General features: G+C 35.5%; 1 protein-coding gene across 1 annotated transcript in view; it reads right to left on the minus strand.

The window, feature by feature from the left end:
* CNGB3 (cyclic nucleotide gated channel beta 3) overlaps window positions 1–21,640 on the minus strand; it is a 32,970-nt gene extending 11,330 nt beyond the window's left edge. Inside the window, exons 1-9 of the mRNA XM_017826461.1 lie at window positions 21,633–21,640; window positions 19,046–19,196; window positions 17,421–17,550; window positions 16,644–16,852; window positions 14,745–14,795; window positions 14,200–14,286; window positions 12,463–12,527; window positions 8,889–9,011; window positions 1,361–1,502 (exon numbers count right to left, since the gene is read on the minus strand). Of these exons, the coding sequence (XP_017681950.1) occupies window positions 1,361–1,502; window positions 8,889–9,011; window positions 12,463–12,527; window positions 14,200–14,286; window positions 14,745–14,795; window positions 16,644–16,852; window positions 17,421–17,550; window positions 19,046–19,196; window positions 21,633–21,640 (966 nt within the window). The remainder of the gene's footprint in view (window positions 1–1,360; window positions 1,503–8,888; window positions 9,012–12,462; window positions 12,528–14,199; window positions 14,287–14,744; window positions 14,796–16,643; window positions 16,853–17,420; window positions 17,551–19,045; window positions 19,197–21,632) is intronic.
* Window positions 21,641–21,860: the final 220 nt, after the last annotated feature.

Genomic DNA, 21,860 nt, shown 5'->3' on the forward strand with positions numbered 1-21,860 from the left:
ATAGATATTCCGTCTTCAAAAGCTGAAGTATAGATATTCCGTCTTCAAAAGCTGAAGTATTTAAATGTGTTTTTAGTGGAATCTGGAATCTTCATCTGGCAGCTGCCAAGGATTAGCATCAAGGATTCAGCCGTGGGCTGAAAGTTGCTCTTTATTACAAGGATGCATTTGATTGCAATGGGAATAACAATATTTAAGCAAGTGTGCTAAACCAGGAATAACTCAGTTATTTTAAGAGCTCTTTGTAAACAGGAACTATAACAAACAAACTGCAATGAAGCAATTTGTGTGTTAGGCTTTAAAGTTTGAGTCTGCAAATGACTACACTGGTTGCAAAAACTAATCTGCAAAATCTTCTTAGGGAATGAGGCTTTCATTGGCAATTACAAAAACTTAGGAATCAATTATAAATGTGAAAACTCTGAAGTTTAATTCTATGTACTTGTTTTCCAGAAGAAATATTTTATATGAATGCTTTCTTTTATTTTTGGTAATCCTTGGTTTTGGATGAATTTAAAATCCTATAGGCAAGACTCTCTTTTGTGACAGTTACCTCTTCTTACACTTCTAAAGAGCAAGAAACATATGCAATTTTTAACTGTTTGGTTGAAATTTTCAAATACTGTATTAAAAATAAAAAATTTCAGGGTTTTTGGGTTTTTTGATAATTCTTTCAATAACAGGCATATACAAATCAAAAAGTCTGGAATGATTTCTACAGAAACTGATAAGACACAATCTCACATAGGAACCACAGCATTTGTTTTTTTGTAAGCAAGGTATTTTAAAACCTGTGGATTTAAAACTGGAAATATTTGGAAATATAACTGATTTGCTATGCTATGGTCCTTTTTTTACCCTTCTGCCAAATGAGAACCAAGATAAATAGAAACCAGTTGATTTTCAGATTAACATATATATTATAATTTGTGGAAGAGACTAGAATTCTAGTTCAGCAAAAATCATGGGACTTCCATTAACAGTATTCTATTGGTAGTAGTACTGAATGTGACTTATTCAACAACTATAATTTTTATATCAGATTTAACAGTATAACATGAATGTCAAGGAACTGTCTCCTTGGCTGTGAGTAAGTAAAAAAAAAGGAATTATAAATAGTTTCAAGAATCATCTGTGTCCTGCAGAGTCTTGGTTTTAAATCAGCTTTTGTGCAAAATAGCTGCAAAAATGGTAACTGATTAAACACATCTGTCTGTCAGAAGAATAAGTAGGGATGACAGTAGAATAGTGGATGGAAGCTAAACTTTTTCCCAGAACTAAACTCCATTAAATTGAATATATTATCACTACATTGCAGTAATTTGAACTTAACTTGTTAACGATTTTTTTTTTAATGTACCTGACCAATTAAGCTGGAGAAGACAAAGACACCCATGAAATAATTCAGCAGTTGAAAAACTATCTCAAACAGCGTTTGTGGTTCTGCAAGGCCACCGATGGTGATTAAACTGCGAACCGCCCAGTAGTAACACCTCAGATACCTGTGGACACAAACAGCACTTTTATTAGAGACTGTAGGTACTTATGTGGTTGAAGTTAAACATATACCTGTCTGAGTTGGGCCTTTCAGTGACACTTTTCAGTTCAAAAGACTTTCAGCATTTTTATAAAGGGTTATGAATTTACAAATGCTATAGTTACATAAATCAGGTTGAGCTGAATGTTCTCACTGACAGCAAAATAAGAATATATGGGAAGTGCAGTACTTGCTTACTGTTTTCTACTGTTACTGTTTTCTAGTAACACTCTATGTAGTGTTACAGATGACTCGTGTAAAAAATTGCCAAGATGGACATTACAGTGTTAGGATGCTACCAGTGAAGATGTCATGATGTTAAAAGCAGTGTAAAAATGTTAGAGACTTCCCAGAATCTCTCTGTAGCAGTCTATAGATGCTCAGACATCTGAAGGTCTCTTTCATGGCTTTCACTTGATGATATCAGTACGAATTTGTGGGAACGACAAATGCGGTGTTCTTCTTGTGTCCATTCCTACCCCTTTAACCAAGCTGGTCTTCCTCCCACTCTGCTTCACAGCAGCCTTTATTGGCTCTGCCTCCTGGGTTATGTCAAACAGAAGTTACATGCTTGCACAAGCTGTGTGTTTATCCAGCTTCTCCAAACCACTCAGCACTGAAAGGCTGATTCCTGTATTAACGTCTCCTAGTTGCTGGCCTTCACTACTCCTTCTGTCACCTTAACAAACACTTTCCTGCCTTCTCCACTACTTTGCCTCCTTCCAGGGGAGACCTGTCCATTAATGGCTACAAAACCACTTTAAGACTTTTATCAGAATTCTCTTGACCTAGAATCCAAATAAATACAGCAGTAAGCAGTGGTCACTCACTAAGACTCTGCTTCAATGAATGGCTTATATTAACTCCTTCACAGTATCCATCTGCTATCTGTTACTTTTCATACCTGAAGTGTGAGCTGTGTGGACAAAATTTTTTGTTCTGTTTGTACAGCCCCCTTTGTACAGCCTTCATGACAAAGCCTATTGCATTCAAGTCAAATATTTCTATTAGTATGATAACATAAGTTTGTGAAAGCGACAAAGGGCGTGGACAGAATGTTTTGGAAAAGTGCCTTGGCATCTCTAAAATTCTGGTTTAAATTTCATTCTAGAACATGGCACCACAAGTAATGCAAATCATTGTCAGAAGTATGCTACCATTTTCTTCTTTTCTGAGCAAACAAGTCTTGGTTTAGGTATACTTTTAAAAGCCTCCTGTTAATTAGAGGCTGACTTGCTACATTTCTGTACTATCAGACTTCAACTTCACTGATGATTAGGAGTGGAAGTTCATTTTCCTTAATTGTACAGTGAGATTTTCTATTATTTCAGCTATGACTATTGCTTTTGAAGCAGTGATGACTCCTTCTATTTGTTGAATTTTATTGAGTTTGAAATAATAATTAAAAAAACAAACAGAAACCTCCCAAACACTAAAACACAGAAGAAATACTTCTGGGAATGTTCATTTTGAATTAGAAATTCTAGCATGCATCTTCTTATGCTTACCCTGAATCTGAGGCCACCTGATCTGCTTGCAGACCTCAGGTGTACATTTTATTTATTTCTCTCTACTTTTAAAGTCCTCTCTTGGTAAGATATGAACTCCACTACTATTAATAAGTGGTTTCTGTGATAATACAAATGTAGAGTTTGTTTTGTGCAAATATGAGAAAATAATCTCACAACCAATTCCAATGAGTGGTTTTTTATTTAAATCACTCGAAAGTCTTTCCAAGTTTTTCACCTAAAATTTGCTTTACCAAGCAATTGATTTCTGCTTTTCATTACCAAGGCATTTTTTCTTGGTTGCAGATTAATGAAATGCAGTAACAATGATCATATTTATCACAGTTTTCTAGTTTTAGATTTTAACAGCTGGAACTGGCCATTTTCATTTAGAGTCCTTAAATTAAGAAATTCATTGCATATTTGCCATCATATCATTTTTATATGTTAGGGCTGCAAAATGAACCTCTGGTTTATACCACTATAATATTTTCACCTGGATTAAAAAAAAAACAACTCAAATATGCATGTTTCCAACTAAGTATGCATAAGTTGCAGCTTTATCCTAGAGTTCTGTAGCATAAAAAAATAGTATGAAAAAGATGCAGATCTGTTTTGGAAGAATGACAGATTTGAGTATAAAACGATGCCTCTAGTTTGGCTAATAGGAATTACCATATAAGGCATATTAATATCATACTTGTTTGCCATAACTTAGAATGCTGTAGTGCTTGAAACATGTGTAATTTAGTAATATAAAAGTAAAGAAATTAACATTACTTCTGATCTAGTTACTATAGGAAACAAAAGTAATTAACTAACTCCTTCACCTACAACGGCCCTGCATGCTAAGCTTCCTGACTCCACCATGATAGAAAATATAATCTTATTTCTCGGAATGTCTACACAGAATGAAAGCAGCTCCTCAAAGGAATTTTTCTTTACATTGTTGTATATACAAAACGTGAGAGTTTTTTTGACATCTGCCTACTCCTTTCTGAAGATGTAGTTAATACACTATATTCTTCTTTAATTTTACTTAAAAAGAAACTTTCTACTGGCAAAGTCACATGATATTCACTATCTCTTAGGGACAGGTTTTCTCCATTTATGCATTTTTGGTTTTATTATCATCTGAAAGTTACACAGTTGAAATACAGAGCAGCTTGCTTTCTTCCCTAATAAAGGGAGAAATGAGATTGTAAATTTTGTTTAAGGAAACCCAGGAAAAACAGACTCCTATTTCAACAGTATTAGCAGCTCTGCTTCCTACTAGCTTGTGTCTGGAAACCATCACTGTTCACCATACAGCTTACTGCCCTGCTATAAATTTACTGTTGAAGCAAACAACATGAGACAAGAAAGGGATTTTTCCCTCTGCTCGTCATAGAGAGTATGTTTATCCTTCAGGCAATCAAACTATTAGATTTTTCCCTAAAATAAGTCCAAGGTATGAAAACATTCAGAAACACTGAAAATCAGTTACCTTATAATATTATGCCAATAGAAATATCTTTTTCATAAAAGTCCATTTTAAAATACACTAAACTTCTTACATGGTTTTGGTTAATGTGGGTAAATCAAGTCTTTGTGCATGTCTCTCAGTTTTTCAGGTTGTATTTACATACTCATTTCAGCCCAGGGAAGCATTATTTCAGGGCTATCACATTTGACCCTCTCACATTACAATCAAGATGGGTTTAAGCAGAGTAAAGAAGTGGCCTTTATAAACTGGTAATCTAACGACCTCCTTGGTACCTCTTTTTCTAGAGTGATGTGCTCATCAGGTAACTGTGGGTATGATGATCTCAGACAGAATGGAGTAAACTAGAAAGCTTTTGCCTAAAATGTATGGCTGCAGGTAGCAGGTCTGAAAGCATTGGGTATGTGATATATGTGTTGGGCTGTGCATTCACAGCTTGTCTGGAAGCACAAAACTGCCTTTGTATGGCAAGTGCTGTGATTGTAACACAACAGACCTATTGCAAGAGCAATGTACGGCTGATACCCATGAGACACATTCTAAGATTTGCCAGTCTCACTGCTCATTGGACAATGCATACTAAAGAAGTGGAGTTGTTCTAGACACATACAGTGACCATTTTCTGGGACTTACAGATGTCCACTAAGTCTGTGCCCAGAGCAGGAGGGCAGCAAGCTAAAGAGGAACATAACTGAGATGCAAATAGGTGTCTGAAAGAATTTTGCAGATTGCTTGTGGATGACTTGCAAACAGCAGAAGTATACCATGAAGAAAATGAAATTATTTGTTTTGCCTAAATTTACTGCTGACCTGGAGGGTATGCATGAGAATTTCACCTCCCTACTTTTAGTTTCTCAATGGACAGTGATGAAAGAGAGATACTTCCTTCGGACAAATCAGAACAATGATATTACATTCCTGCCCTGAATACTTTTCTAAAGGATTTGTCCATTTTCTCCAGGAATTAGGGAGATTGATCTCTTACTTAGGTAGTTAAATTAGATTGTAAATAAACACATACAGTTCAAATTCTCCACTTAATTAAGAGGCCTTTTCAATATCATGCTGCTGTGCTTACATAGACTCTACACTATGGTGTCGCAGTAGTGACGCTGCACTTCTGCATTAGGGGAGGGCGAGGTCTGTCTGCCTAATTATATCAAGCTCATGAGTGCACTTTTAATGCTGGGAACACCTTGTGTGGCTAATTTGGGTGTGTTGCAGGGAATTAAAGTAAAGACTGCCTTTTGCATGTCAGGCTTTGACTGTAGGCTGCCCTGCAAAAAAGCTCAAGTCTTCTTGGATTGACACTAATGCTTTAGAATCTGGACAAGAACTGGAAAAGAATAGAGATAGCAGAGATTTGCAAAAGAGCTATTTTGATAATTTTTCTCATGGTTTGAGTGTGTATACAGCTGTTAGTTATGGATTTAATTAATCAGTTAGTATACCTGCTCAGTAACATATATGTAATCAAATTGATAAAGGAATCTTTTGCGTGTTTATTCTTTTTAGCCTGGAAAAGAAAAAAAAAAAAGTATCCTAGAAGTGTTGACATTTTTAAGAACTGTTTTTAGCCATAACTAGCAATATTTTATGGACACAGCAGGGATTCTTCATAAAACATTAATGCCACTAAATGAGTGCCAGATCATTTGCTTTGGGTCAGTGTAATCTGAGACCACTAGAATTTTGGTTTATTTGTCAGACTACTTACTGTCATTTTTTAAAATTAGCTAGGTAGCTATGTTTGCCTAATCTTCTTTCTGAATGTGTTCCCATTCTTTGTGAGACTATTTTCCTTCAAATATTGTCAACCCTGAATACTATGTGAAAGGAAATTATGTTGTGCCATAATATATTCTGGAGCACTGGTAAATTTTCATGACAGATTTTCCCCATACTGTTCTTAAATCCTGCTCTCCAAATAAATGAATACCTAGATACCTGGAAGTATCTTATTTGATAGGTTTAAGTTCAGATTGCATCTCCAATTGTAACTAATGTTCACACAGTGCCTCTCTGTCAAAAATCCCTGAATATTTGACAATTAGATAATATATCATGCCTGATTCTCTAAGGCAATGACTATTCCATACAGAAGGCATTTGCTGTTAGTGGGATACAAAGGTATACTTTATTAAATGCAGCTCAGCCTGGGTTCTTTGGGGTTCCATGTACATGGCACCATATAATCCAGTGTGAGTTAGATACTGGCAAAAGAACAAAGTCATAAATTCACCAAGCAATGTCAAGATGAGATAAATTAATGGCTTAATGAGGTTTACATGGATATATGATAGAATCGTAGGATCATTGAATGGTTTGGGTTGGAAGGGATCCACACCCCTACCATGGGCAAGAATACCACCCACTAGAACAGATTTCACTCAGACTCCCATCCAACCTGGCCTCTCTGGGCAACCTGTTCCAGTACCTCACCACCATTATAGTAAGGAACTTCTCCCTAATATCTAATCTAAACTTTCCCTCTTTCAGTTTAAAGCCATCCCCCTTGTCCTATCTCTACATGCCCTTGTAAAAAAGTCCCTCTGTAGCTTTCTTGTAGGCCCTTTTAAGTACTGGAAGGCTGCTGTAAGGTCTCCTCAGAGCCTTCTCTTCTCTAGGCTGCACAGTCCCAAATTTCCCAACCTGTCTTCATAGGACAGGTGCTCCTGTGGTTAACTTAGTAGCTCTCCTCTGGACTCGTTCCAATAGGTCAACAGCTTTCTTGTGTTAAGATATACGCATATCCTAATATGTATTTTATTTAAGCATCTCAGTTTAATGCAGATCTTGAACTACCAGTTTATTATTATTGTTTATAAAATAAATTTGCCCTAAATTCCATTTGATTTCAGTGTGACTTTATTTGAGAAATGTTTTTGTCTCCTCATGGAAGAGATATCACAAAATATTAAAAAACCCGGCCATTGCCTCTGGGTACAAATGCACTGTCTGTGATCAAAGTAGTAAATAATTTCTACCAGTTGTTTCTCTGAGTGAAATGCCAAAGATTTTTGTCTGTGAAAACTAGGAAGACTTTCTTTCCTGTTCCCTAAACTTTTTTGAAGAAGCATTAAAAAACTTGAAGATCAAGTAAACTCTAATTTCAGAATTTTCAGGTTTTTTTAGTCTTACTTACCTTATTTTTAATTATGAGGAAAATATTTCCAAGAATGACATTAACAAAAATAGCTATAATGGAAATTAGTTTTGCATTTTTCTTGTCAGATTTCTGGAAGCCTTGATCCTGCGAATAAATACCTGTCTGTAACTCCATTTACATAAGTGGTCCCACTGAGCTCCATGACCCTGCTTTCAAATGCCTGACTGCAGTACTGAAGCTGTGTATTTTAGTGGTGTGTGGAAACTTCAGACATGTAATTTTTTTTGCGATATAACCCTAATTATAAAAAAATCAATGCTGCTTTATATGAAGTGTGTTTTTCTTTCAAAACCTCTTTTCTTATCCTTCAAGATAGTGACTTCACATTAAACTTGTGAAGTCTGACAAAACTGCATACAGGAGCACATGTCCAAGAAAAAGGTGAAAAGTTCTTTAAAAGGAGGTTTATGACAGCAGTAAGATATGTGGTTTTGCAAAGAATGTAATTAATGAACAAACTGAACTTCTGTGGCTTTATATTATGACTTTTGAAATAAATAAATGTTCATAGAACTGAACCAATGAGATATGTTTTTATAAAACTACACACAAAATATATTTTGCTATTTTCTCTTAGTTCCTCTTAATCATCTTAATAAATGTTCCTTACTTGGTGCCCAACCTAGTGTTCTCATAAGGAGAGTGTGGAAAAGTGTGCCAATGTCCAGACCTTCCCACTGGTAACACTCTGCCACATTTTTAAGCATGATTTTCCCGAAAGATGAGAGAAAGTTGGTGGAATTTTTTCAGACCAATCACCACAGCGTAGAGGGACTAAAATATTGCACTTTAGTGGTACAATGCTGTGTGGCAGCAAAAAACCCCACTAAACTATTCCTCTCTTTCCTTTGAGGGATTGTTATATAATCCTTCGAATGGTTCCCATGTGATATGCAATCAGTGAGTTTAATTTATGACCCTTGTTACTTTCTAAATGTTTAATTAAGTTGGTGCTTTACACTGACTCATAAACCTATAAAAGCTGAAAGTGGTAAACTGATTATTCACTGCACCTGCCCTCCCAATATGTTTGTAATGAAAGCTGCTAATCAGCAGCCATGGTGCTAAAAGTTTGCTATTCAAGCACTTGTAAAGTAAGGGCATACTCTGCAAGCAAAGGCTTGGGAAAAGGAGGGGGAGGCAGGAAGGAGCAAAATTAACAAAAATCTCTTGCAAGAGAAAAGGACTTACATGTTTCCTTCACCATCGTACACCCATCTAGTGCTGCCAAGTCCTTCATAGTCTGAAGCCCAATAATACAGGCATGCATTAATGTGTAAGATAAACAGCAAGTATCCAGTTGTTCGAATGACCCTATAAAAGTCAACAGATTCCTGTAAAACAACTTACATTTTTCCTTCCTTTTAATATAGAACCCGTTCCTTTTTTGCATCAACAATGTTAATATTAAGTGTCTACTAGGTAATTCCCCATCTGTATTGATTCTATGAAAAAAATAGCTGGCAGTTACCCATCTCTCACATTTGTCCAAGGTCAAAAAATATCTTTCCTAGAATATTTGACATGGGGTAACTGTTAAATTATGGTTCCCTGAGGAGTTTATAATCAACTTCTTTAAATGGCTATGAATATTTACACAAATTTGAAGCTACATTAATGAGGCTAGAGGGTACAAACTAATGCATTTGACAAACTCTCTTCAAGATAGGCTCTAAACTTGAGAACCAAAGGCAAGAAATGTCTGAGGTCAGAAATGAACTGCTTTGCAAGAGCTGTGGTAGGAAGCCTGCAGTAGATTCTCTCAAATTCAGTGTTTACAGCAGGAGTTACATCACTCCCAATCCCAGTTCTTATGCTTATGGCCAGTTCTTTGAAGAATACCAATGATGAACTACTTAAGTACCAAGCAGCTTTCTGTTTTATACAAAAATGATCTCATTGTATATCCTCTGTTCAGTGAATGGGGATCAAAAGAAAGATCTCCTGGATTTAAGTCTCCATTCAAATATTCATACAAGCAGGGGATAAATAAGCAGGGAAAGTACAGGACTTGCCTAAACACAGAGAAGCTGGTATGTAATTAGTTTATCTGCTACAGCTAGGATTCAATGCAATTTGGAGCGCAGAATAACTGAGTATGTGGTTTTATGAAAATTTAATAAGATCTAAATATGTTTGGTCTATAAACCAAGTTAATGGGAGATAATATCAACCATTACTGTGGTTGGTTCTGCATTATGCACTCCTTTGCTGGTTCTTCAGGTGCCATTGCATGCCCTCCTTGACCTCTCCGTGCCATTAAGCAATCTACCTAAGTGTCCTCTTCTTCTTTGTGATGCTGACAAATGAATGCCACTTCTCTGTTTAAAAGTTGGTGTCCTTCCAGGATAGCTCTGTTCAGGATTGCAAGCTATTGAGAACAGCAGATAGCTGTTGTGATCTAGTAATATTGCAATATTGACCATACAAGGTCGTGTGTACAAATTTGAATCCATTCAAGTGGACTTCTGAGATCTGAGTGAAGACTCTGGAAGCCTTTGCTACAATATATTTTATATTTCTCTAGACACATATTGAATCTATCACAATGGGTAGATAAAATGTAAGTAACCTTTGCCAGCTCTATTCCTACAAACTCAAACTAGTTAGTTTGAGAAGAGAATCCACCCACATACGTACACTTGCCGTGTAGAACTTTAGTTTGATATTATTTAGTTAATTGGTGACTTATTGCTCAAATTATGACTATACCAGGATCTCAGACCAAAGCAACATTGCTACATTAAAATAAAATGCAGTAGTTTGCACAAAAAGCTTGACTTTTTAGGACTTTTTAGCTCCCGCTTATGTTCTTCTTCTGTATAACTACCCCTGTTCTCCATTTGCCGATAAGCAAACCAGGAGCTGGTGCTTTCTGAAGTATGAGGTAGAAAATAGATTCACTTTGTAATAATTAGATTCTGGAATTTACATTCTGCAAGTGATTTAATACTGAAAATCTAAGTGGGCCTGGGACCAGGCAAAGCAAAGACACCAGAAGCAACACACAGTTGTGGAAACTCAACCAATATCATGCTAAAGAAATGTCTAATAAGGGAAAGAGCTTTGCAGAGTAGCTGGCTCTGTCTTTCCATCTGCTGTATATATTTCACAGGACCAGTGAGATCTTGCTCACATCCCTTTCTCAACTTCTCCTCTGAACAATCATTTCCCATTCCGTACCTTTATATAGTGCGAAACTCTGTCCCTTGTAAAGCTGTTTATTTTAGTGAAAATGAGTTTGCAAATTTGTTCCCATTTCTTTGAAATCCATGTAGACACAACATTATTTTTATATCCAAACTAATTACTTTATCCAGAATTATCTGTATATAAAAACTTTATCTCCTAGTACTCACTGCAAACATTATAGGAGATATAGAAAAGTCATTGAGTTATTACTCCAAAATGCAAAAGACATAATACGGAAAATAATTAATTAATTTAAAAACAATTACCTCTAAAACTTATCAACATTAGAAAAAGTTAAAAACCATAAGAAGAAGAAAACCCATTCTTTTTAATGAAATTAGAAAATGGAGAAGATAGAGAGGCAATGATTCAGACACTGACACCTATGGAAATTCAGAAAAATCCTCTCTTGAACCATCAAGAATTAAAAAAAAAAGAAAATAAAAGAAACCCAACCAAACCACAAAAGAGTCTTCCATAACTGAAAAGAGAGGGCATTATATAAGAATATAAGTCTATATTCTTACATAAGAATAAACTTTATGAAGGTCAGTATCTCAAAAATACTTTCATAGAACTTTCAAACTTCCGTTTTATTTCACAGGTACATGAAAATATGAAAGAGATGATGTTTCAACCTCCTTTTCATATTTAACTAGTTTTAAAATCTCATAAAACATCTCATTTAAATGTATAAATATCAAGTGTACCATTAAGTGCAATAATCTCTGAAATAGAGTAAGATGGTAAACAACATATTCTTGTTTCTGCATCAGCAACACAGAGGAACAATACATGGCCCAAAACTGGGACAGAAAAAATAATCTATTGGTGTAGAAATTGCACAAGATAAACTAGGGCTGATGACATTGACAGTAGATGACAGTAATGGTGACAGAGTAGATGGGTTCATTGGGTCTTAGCAGCATCGGTGACAGCTGAGGGGCCTATGAAACTTGCCATAACTATGTCCATGGACTGCCTGAGTTGCATCCAAAATTCTTCCTGTCAATGCAGAAAGTGAGAACACAGCAGACAACATTTATAATCGCTATTTGAGAATTGTGTTGAGTTGGTCCTCATTCCAAATGTAGTCAATCCAGTGAAGGATCAAGCTTCTGTACATGCCAGGTTCATAGGGAAAGCATGTTTGAAGAAAAATGTTGACACAGGCTCAAGCTCATAACTCTTATTAAGTACAAATAAACAGCTACTGAGGATTTGGAACTGCTACTAGCAACCTAAAGAAACTTCTTTAGTTCTTTCACTAAAGAAACTTCTTTCTGATACTTTTGATCAACTAAATTTTGGCAGGAGCCTCAGTTTGCTAAATATTTTGTCTGAACCAGGCCAACTGAACTGAGCTAGATTTCATATGTGAGTGAAGCCTTACATATATTATTTTAAATATTACAGTAAAGACATATTTTAAAAAATTTAAATTGAACAGTTAAAGACATATCATATTCCATCCAGCACTTAACTGACAACTCATAAAATCGTGTGACTTGGATCATATGAAATGGATTCTGTGCCCAACTCTGCATGCTACTCAAGTTTTATCAGCACATACCTGTAGATGTATGCTTTTTCCATAATAGCTTCCAAACGATCATTAAACTCAAAGAATGTGTTATGCTGAATGGGAAAAAAATGAAAGCAATCCAATCACTGTTCTTGAGTACACATCTTTTTATAATAGTACAGACATTAGTTCACATACATATTTTGAAAATGGATTTTTCAATAATCAGGCTTTCTTTAAACATTGTCCTGGTTCCAGCCAGGACAGGGCTAATTTTTGCAGTAGCCAGGAGGGAACATGGCGAGGACCCAGAGGTTATTCTGTATCACCTCACCTCATTGCTGGGGGTGGAGGAAAGGGGCTCCATTCCAGAGAGAAGCAGTTCCTTCTGATTGAGCAAATGTGGTAGGGGGAGCTGCGTGGTATTGTCGATTAATTGAGGAGTTTTACCATGTGAATAATTCCTCTCATATCTTTTGTCATTAATATTGTGACTGTTGCTGTTCATTTTCTTATCTCATTTTTTCCAGTAAATTGTTCTTATCTCAACACGTGATCTTTGCGTTTTGTGCCTCCAATTGGAAGGGGGGGAGCAGTGTATGGTTTTTAGTGGGAATACTAAATTGAAGAATACCATTCCTAAACCATGACAAACATTTAACTAAACAGTGAACTGAAAAGCAAAGATAAAAGTTGAGTTAAATGGTTTTTTGGGTGTTAAGTGTCCCATTAATCTGACTACAGAAATAACCTTGCTGATTTGGTCAGACTGCTGCAGATAAAATGACTACTTCCTCGAATGTATATAATTGCTTGGACAACTTGATCACAGAGAATTACATGAATTAACCCTCCTTTTTTCTTTTTTCTGAAATTCCAGTAATTCTCCAGTAAGTGACTATATGTATCAACAGCCACATACTAGATGATTCTATTTGGTATCAACTGCAGCTGTATCAAATTCTTCCTATTAAGTATTTGTCCTTGACCTTTAGTGATAGCTTTTAATATTTGTATATTTGTATATAGATTTTTCTTTGTTTTTGTTCAGTACACATCTGTTTGCCTAATATGGGATCCTATTTAACTTTCCATTCTTTCATATTATTTCGGTTCTGATTTATGGAATGTTGAAATTTTGTTGAATATTGAAGAACACTCTCATTTTATTGTCAGAGTTCTTGTGTCTCCCCCACAATGTTAAATGAAAGACGATTCTTTGTCAACATATTGATTATTTGAAGGGGAATGTATTTAGCTGCGGAGAAGCCTGCTGTGTACCATGTTCTAATCCCTTTGCAGACCCTTCATTACACAATTCCAGGTGTCTTTGGCTCAATAAAAAAGTGGGTTTATGCTAGATAAATATTCTGTGCATAGTTTATATCGTCCTTAAAATTCCTTCCTTTGCTTTTAAACACCAGTCATAACAAACAGAAGAGGAAAAATCATTGACAATAATTAGTGATTTTTTTTAGTCTTTGAAAACTAAACAGGTAATTTGAGATAAATTTAATTTAAATTATGTAAAAAACCCCAGCTTTAATTGCCAAATATCTTTTGAAAGTAGGAATTAAAAGCTGGAAGAAAAGTAAGAGAATAAACACTTAATTTGGCTCGACTATAACTTGTATTTTTTGTTGGTTTATTTACTGATATTCTACCTTAGCCTGAAGATATTTTACAATTTCTAAATTTCATATTCCTAAATATTACAAAAAACTTTCTGTTGAGTTGCAAAACATTTATGCATGGTTAGCCATTCATCACTAACACAGAGCTTACCTTTAGCATCCTGTTTACTCTAAGTGCTGGATTAAATCCAAAGAAGAAGTACAAAATGTCAAATGGCAATACTGATATCACATCAAGCTGTTGAAGAGCAGAGAGGTCAATTTAAACTTCATAGTAATCATCATGCATTTATTTACTGTCAAAAACTTGCTTAGATTGAATCATGACTGCAATAATATTTGAAGAGTCAGCATGCTAAACATGTAGCTTCCCAAAGCACTGACAGGCAAGATTATCTCTTTGAAAACACCAGCAGCTTTGCCCTGCTTTTAAATTCTCTGTGCTTGAGATCTTAATCTGTTTCATGTGGATTATTAATAGTATCTCGTATATTTGATTCTTAATACATACTGTTATTTCAGTTGTAGTTCTGATAAAACTAAAATGTTAGGCATGTGGCTGGTGAGTGGAGGTGGGGAGACCACTCCGCAAGCGCATCTTAAAAGTCCTTCAGCTTTTAAAACCAGACTGCCTAAAGCAATCTGGGGGAGCACAAAAAACTTCATATTGATATCAGTAACACAGGGTCTACTTACCCGAAATTTCACAGTGCTGTGGTAGAATTTTTTCGTTTCCACTTTGTCTATCTACAATGATAATGAATGGAGAAAAAGACAAAGTCAAGAACAGAATGTCAAGAATTAGCCTCTGCTACTCGACAATAATAATTATCTACTGATAGTAGGGATGATGACAGTTAAATTAATGATAGTCTAAAAGTATGAATGGAGGGAGAATTAGTACTTTTATTAGTCCAGTTTACAATACATCAGATTTTATTAGAACTATTTGAAAAAATGAGGCTTGGAATTTGTCTGATATTTTCCAATCTGTTCCTTACATTTTTTTTCCCACAAAACTTTCCTCTCAAGACATCTATACCATTTAGTGCTTGACCCAAACCCCTTCAATTTCAGGGTGAAAAACTGCATTTATCTGCAGTGATTCCAAGAAAAATGCAAAGAGTGTTTCTGATGGTGTTGTACAAAATTAGCTCTTGAAAAGCTAGCATTAACATGCTAGCATTATTAGCATTATAATAATCATCATTGCATTCATTAGCAGTGATTAGCTATTCATTTTTAATCTGTTCTTCACGGGAACTGAGGCTAATACCTTAATAAGAAAGGGTAATCACAAGTATCTAAAAAAATTTATCTATTTTTATACTTTCTGTATTTATATCAGAGACACTTTAAAAAGAACTTTAAAATCTTAAGCATATTTTCATGCCAACTTTCACTATTATCAGTTTAAGCATTAAACTAAATGCAGGAGATCAGGCAGTAGATGATCTCTTTGTGTGCTAAAATCTGTGAATTGTAGAAACAGCTTCAAGGGAAATACAATGTAAGCTTCCTATGTTAGAGCTTTAACTTTGCTCATCAAAATTGAGTTTTGTGGGATTTAGGCAAGATTGTCAGTTGCTGAATGTCTTGGTCTGGAAACTACATTACACTGCATCACATTTAATATCTATTCAAATGATATTTGCACAGCTTTATCTCTAAAGGTATCAGTAATATTGTGTATGTACAATGTATAAAATTTTATGTAAAAACACTGTTAAAGCTAGTTCCAAATTACATTTGAAGATATATAATTTTGAATTTTCTGTCTGTTGGACACAGTAATGTCATGCTGAAGTTATTAAAACTAATTTTTTTTTTCCAAAATAAATAGTTTTTTTCTATAAGAAGTTAGAGAATCAAAAGCAAGGAAGATTTTAAAGAAAAGTTAATATTCTAGATGTCCTTTTGGTATATTAAGGGCAAACTTTCACGCCTTTTCAGATACTTGCTTAAAATTTTATTTTGGATTTTTCTATAAAAAGATAAACCAAAAACAATAGTAAGAATTAAAATTGAATGTACATATTTTCCCAAAAGATAATATCTCAAATTAATTATTTTCAAAGTATCCTAAAAATTACAAGGATTTGCTCTGACTTTAGAAAAAAAACCCCCACAATCTCACAGTCTTTTACAAAACATCCTATCCTGTCCAACCCTAGCAGAATATGCACTGTCTTCAACTATGGTTCTGGTATAAGGGGAATAGAAAGGTCAAACTTTCACACAAACATACGAACAGATGTATATATGCATGAGTACATGTGATATAATCATTGATTCAAGTTAAATTTCACCAATTTACTCCTTTTGAGGACTATATGCTTGTTTCAACTGCTCTCATCTGTTACTTTCAAATCTGTTTTTTCTATTTTTAAGAATGTAGGCAATGGTTATGTTTTTTCCCCCATAAAAGAATGGAAGGTCAGTGAAAAATGGCAGGTCAATGAAGAAGAATAGATGTAAACAAAAAAGTTACATAATTTGACATAGTGAGAAGAAAAAGTGTCAGATTGGAGGAATTTCTATATTCTACTTTAACACACATCTACTACCTATGGAAATCCCACCTCCAGTACTTACTATTATGTCTCCCCCTCTTATAAATCGCACTCGGGGCTGGAAAATCAGTAAGTCACAGAGGTAGCAAATATCACAAATGACATCAATGGCAAACCAATATATTGTGTTACTTGGGGTTTGATATGGGAACACATAGCGAAGGGGAATAAACCAGCAATTCCAGTTGTAGGCGATTGTCACAAGCATGAGCCACCCTACGTAACGGCGATCTGAAAGAAAAAACATTGAACTTACAGGCATGAACTTAGAGTCTATTGTCATTCTTTTAGACACATTTATTGCAGTCTCTTGGAATGATTCTGTCCAGAGCAACCTAGCATTCTCCCTTTTTCAAGGCTACACACTGCTAAAGTGATATAGATGGAACTAGGAGTCACATAAAGAATTTGCAAATAGGAAAAAAGATGAGGTAATGAGAGCATACAGAATTTTATGCATCTGAAGAAACTTCATACTATCATTTTGCATGCTGTTCATGTGTGTTATAACTGAGAAAAGAATTATTTGGCCCTAATGAATGGTACAAATTCTAGATCAAGAAACTTGAATTCTAATTGTGGTTGGTTTGCATACCATCTTTGTGCATACCATCTTTACAGCTGGTGTCGCTTTTCATGTCTTTTTCCTGTTTGGAAAGATGTTGTTTAGGGCAGGACCTCTGCATCCCTCTGAGTTGCAAACTGGAATGTGTCTCTTATGGTGGCTCACAGGTGCTATGTAACACCAGGTCACTTCAATAAGTCTTTACCCCATTCTATTGCATAGCTTTTAATTTACCTGTGTATGAGTCTATGGTCTCTGGTAGCTGCAGATGTTCCATGTATTTTTTCAGCGGGGGTTTTTTGAATTTACAGCACAACATATCGCAGTAATGATCCTCCTCTGGCTTTGCTTCTGCCTCCTCTTTCTTTTCTTCTTTTTTTTCTTCTTTTTTTTCTTCTTTTGGTGGGGGTGGTTTCTTTGGTGCTAGACACATAAGATGCCACAAAGGGTGGCATTTTAATAATGGCTCAATAACCACACCCTGTTTTAACATGAACAAGAACTTCATCGTGTTAAAATCTCTTCTAAAAACACTAGGCAGTGACTAAAATTACAGTTTATTATACTAAATGCATTAGAAAAAGAATTGGAGAATAAAATCACTACTGGCATAAACATGTGCATCAGGTATCATGAACAGGGCACTTACGTTACAGAGTATATCTGTATTGCTCTATTTCCCTGAACAGTACCCACAAGTTATGCCTTTTATAAGACTTGCAAGAAAAGGTTAATTCATAATTCAGCATTCATTAATGCAACTGGGCATTTCTCTTTCCATGACTGTTGCAAAGAATGCATACAGTGAGAATGGAGATAGGAAAAGACACCTGTGCCATGGGCTGATCTCTCCCCTCTCCTGAGACCTGATATACAACACAGTAGGTTAAACTAGTGGGAAGCCTATGGTTTTGTATATTTCTAGGCTTATTAAAGTCTTGTGGCACACCTTTGAGCCCACTTCTTTCTTCTTTGGGCTGGATAATGTTGTTCACACATGTATGCTGTTAATTCTGGTTAGGATACACATGCTTAACAGTAAACTGGCAAACTAGATCCGTAATAATTTAGGAAATAAATGATTTTAAGTTCTACAAAGAGAACAAACGAGGTAAATGAGCAAAGAAATAATTAAAAAGAAAAGGATTCCTTTATCAGATGGTATAATTTATAGTTCTTCATGCACCCTTTTTTACAGTTTTTTAAAAAGCACATAAGCTATAAACAGCTTCTAAAAAGTTTCAGAACATAGAATCGCCACATTCAATTTTTTGTGAAAAGGAAAAAAAAAGTCAGACTTTCCTCTGAAGAGGAAAAATATTGATTTGTTTTATGTTTCATATTTTGTAAAAAATCAATGATTAATTAACATCAGCTGAGTCTGATCCATTCAAAGCCTGGATTTAAAGTCCTCAGTGTGTCCAGAAGATTGCTGTCAAGGGTAAGATTTTTATTTACTTTATTTACACAGCAGATCTCATCATAGTGACTAATATCCACTCATAATATATGTATGTTTCTTCATATGTCTCTGATTCATCTCCGTGAATAAACATATTTGGGAGCTATTTTAAAATCCAGAGAGCTTCTTGACAGGGATGATTCTAGATATTGCCTCTATAAATTTGTTTTCCCAAATTCTTCAGCGATGGAGTTCAAAGGGAGCTTGTACCTAAGGACCTGGCTTGTTGTAGAGAACTATGGATAAATTGAATTCAGTGGGCACAAACTGATCCTTTTCAGTGGATAAATACACTAAACTTACAAAAAATTTATCACAGTATTTTCTGTTCCCATAAAATAATTTTCAAGTTTTAAGCTCAACAAATTCACAGCTATTTTGAGAGTCACTTACAAGCTGTAGGACTGCCTTCAGGTGAAGACAGCACTGGGTCGTTCAGCTTTTCCTTATAGATATTTGACCTTTCCCGCATTTTTTTGATAATCTCTTGAAGCTGGGCCTCAGCATACTCATTTCTTTGGAAACCTGAAGGTGTTGGCTTCTGTGTGCTAATTAAAACAAAAAGAAATAAAGCTTTTTGTACTGGAAATCAATGGAAGGAAACAACTCTAATTCTATTTCTGAGCTGAAGCCAGACATTTAGATCTTTACTGAGCATAGTGCTTTTTCACAACACTTAATTCATCCTAAGAGGATACTTAAGTTACCTGCTCTTTCTTTCTGCTTATGCCAGCAGCAGTTTATGTATTATTTCATGCAGAGGAGATCAGGGTACCCTGTATAGCCCACTACACTAATGACTTCCCACTGCTGCTTTTCACCAAGTTCTACTGTGGCTATGTAAAGCCTAGAGCTAATCTGATGTATTCACTAAGTGACAAGGCATGCTTTTCCCATCTGTGCATAAAAATATGCTCATCATTGTATGGTAATATCCTTATGATGACAGGAGATAACTGAGCTAAAGACTAAAATGGGGGGGGGGGATAGACTATACTTAATTGATTCTTGGGAAAATTGATTTCATCTAGGTTTTTTATGGTTTGTTATGGCTAACATGAGGTAAAAAAGTGCATCTGTTTTCAGTGAAAACAAAACACTGGTGTTCTTGCTGAGGTTTCTTCCTTTTTGTGCTAGTGGCTTACTCTGGGTCACAGTAACATCGAGCTGATATTCCAGCACTCACAGCATTTCCTCAAATCTGAGGACTGTTGATTTTCAAACACCTGCAAACTCATATTCTGCACTGAAACAAATGTTTTTATTAGGATTTGTGTATGCTGGACAGTCAAATAGAAAGTGATTCTTGATCAACTCATTTGGGCTTATTCATATTAGAAATCTCATCCTCAATTACTTGCTACGGCGTGATTATGCAAACTGGGCCTGCTTTGGAGTGTCACTCAGCTGGCAACTGGGCCACACATTTGGATTTCCCCTATGTGGAGACCAGGATACAGAATTTTTTTCCGTACCTTGACTCAGTACTTCTCAGTTGATGTGACGTGCTGATGTAAGAGTTGAGTAGAAATGGCTGTGACTGGCACAGGGCAGCTCAAGGCCTTCTCCCACACAGGTCACAATTGCTATCCCTGTACCAAACCCCTGAAATCTATGCCCAATACAGGGGTTATAGCAGAGAATTGTTCTTTTTGTCTTAACAGTTTTTCAGTTGTGTCCCAAATGCCATGGGGATGTCGATGTTACAGCGAGAGATGAGGCAGACCAGGACTGAATTATGCTTGAAATGACCAGATTCTTGAGAAAATCTTCCCAAAGCTGAGTAGAGGGAAAGTGGTATCAGAGCACCTTGGGTAGAGAAGAAATGAAAACTACTCCAAAGTGATCTCTGAATAAACACCATATCTCCTCAAGACCTAAAACTACTTTGAAGTTCCTAACAGAAGGAGCTGTAACTAAAAAAGGACAGTGTCAGAGTGGGATGTGTGTAGCTTTTTGAGCAGCACAGTTTTCTGGAGACACAGCACACATCATGATGTCCAAGGAAGTATAATTTAAGCATGTGAAAATTCTTCAGCAATAAAACCATTGGATAAAGTGGAGATATGCTGTAAAAGCAGCAGAAGAAGCAGAAGTTCAGAATTATATGCTTGTCATTCCTCTAATTTAAGTCTAGTGTAGCGTCTATTTCTTAAAGCTCCCCAGATGAGATTAATCAAAACAGTTCTGATACATTTTGTAATCTCATCACAGTTCCTTTTGTGTCACATATTCCCTTTGCTCAGGGCATCTGCAATGTAATGAAATCCTTTTTTGTTTTGAGCTAACATGTCACAATTAGTTTTTTGGCTTCTATGCAAAGAATTTAAAATAATACGTTGTCTTCGCTGTTGCTATACTTGCTCAGGGCATTAGCTATCTTGAAGTTAAATACACTTATCACAAGTGTCATGCCAAAGGCCCCTTTTATCTGCTTTCTAGGGACCTATAAATTGCATGGTATTTTCTTCTTATTTCACAGAATTTCCAACAAAATTTAAAGTCTCCTCTATCATGAATTTGGTGCTATATCTTTGCAGTGTAGTGGAGAGGAATAATTTTTCTATTGGTAATGATTAGAATCTATGTGACTTAGTTTAAAACTATTCACCCCACAGTTGATGAGAAATTGATTTTCCTTGCCCTATTTCTCATTTGGCTTGCATTGCCTCCTCCTCTATTTTTCTCTAGCAACAAAATGCTTACTTTAAATTTTCTCTTGTTAGTACAGATGGAAGAGGCTGCGTGTTGAACACAGCTAATTTGAAGATGTTTATGTATATTCGCTTTATGTAGAGGTGCACTTCAAATTGCCTTGGCTAATGAAGCCCATTCAAACTTCACTAAATCACTTCTAATAAACTTGACTACTTGTCTTGCATCAGGTGGTGCTAGGATTTGTCTACAAATTGTTATTCTTTAAGCAAATTTATCCCTGACCTTTGTGCAATATGTTACAATAGGCTTGGGCCTATATTACTTACTGCACCATATAGTCCTTTACAGAGTGGAAATGTTTATTCCCTGAGGAAGTAATAGTTACATGTGGCCTAGGGAGTGAAAGTCAGGACCATAACTCATGTACTATGCACACATTTTTGTTATTACCTCAAACATATTTTGTTTAACAATAGCAATACATGTAACTTGAGAACTATAATAATAATGTAGTTTTCTGATATTTTTCACTTGTAGGTTTTATTTTTTTAACT

This window comes from Lepidothrix coronata, unplaced genomic scaffold (assembly GCF_001604755.1).
Source record: "Lepidothrix coronata isolate B3197 unplaced genomic scaffold, Lepidothrix_coronata-1.0 Scaffold127, whole genome shotgun sequence".
In the NCBI taxonomy this organism is placed as follows: domain Eukaryota; kingdom Metazoa; phylum Chordata; class Aves; order Passeriformes; family Pipridae; genus Lepidothrix; species Lepidothrix coronata.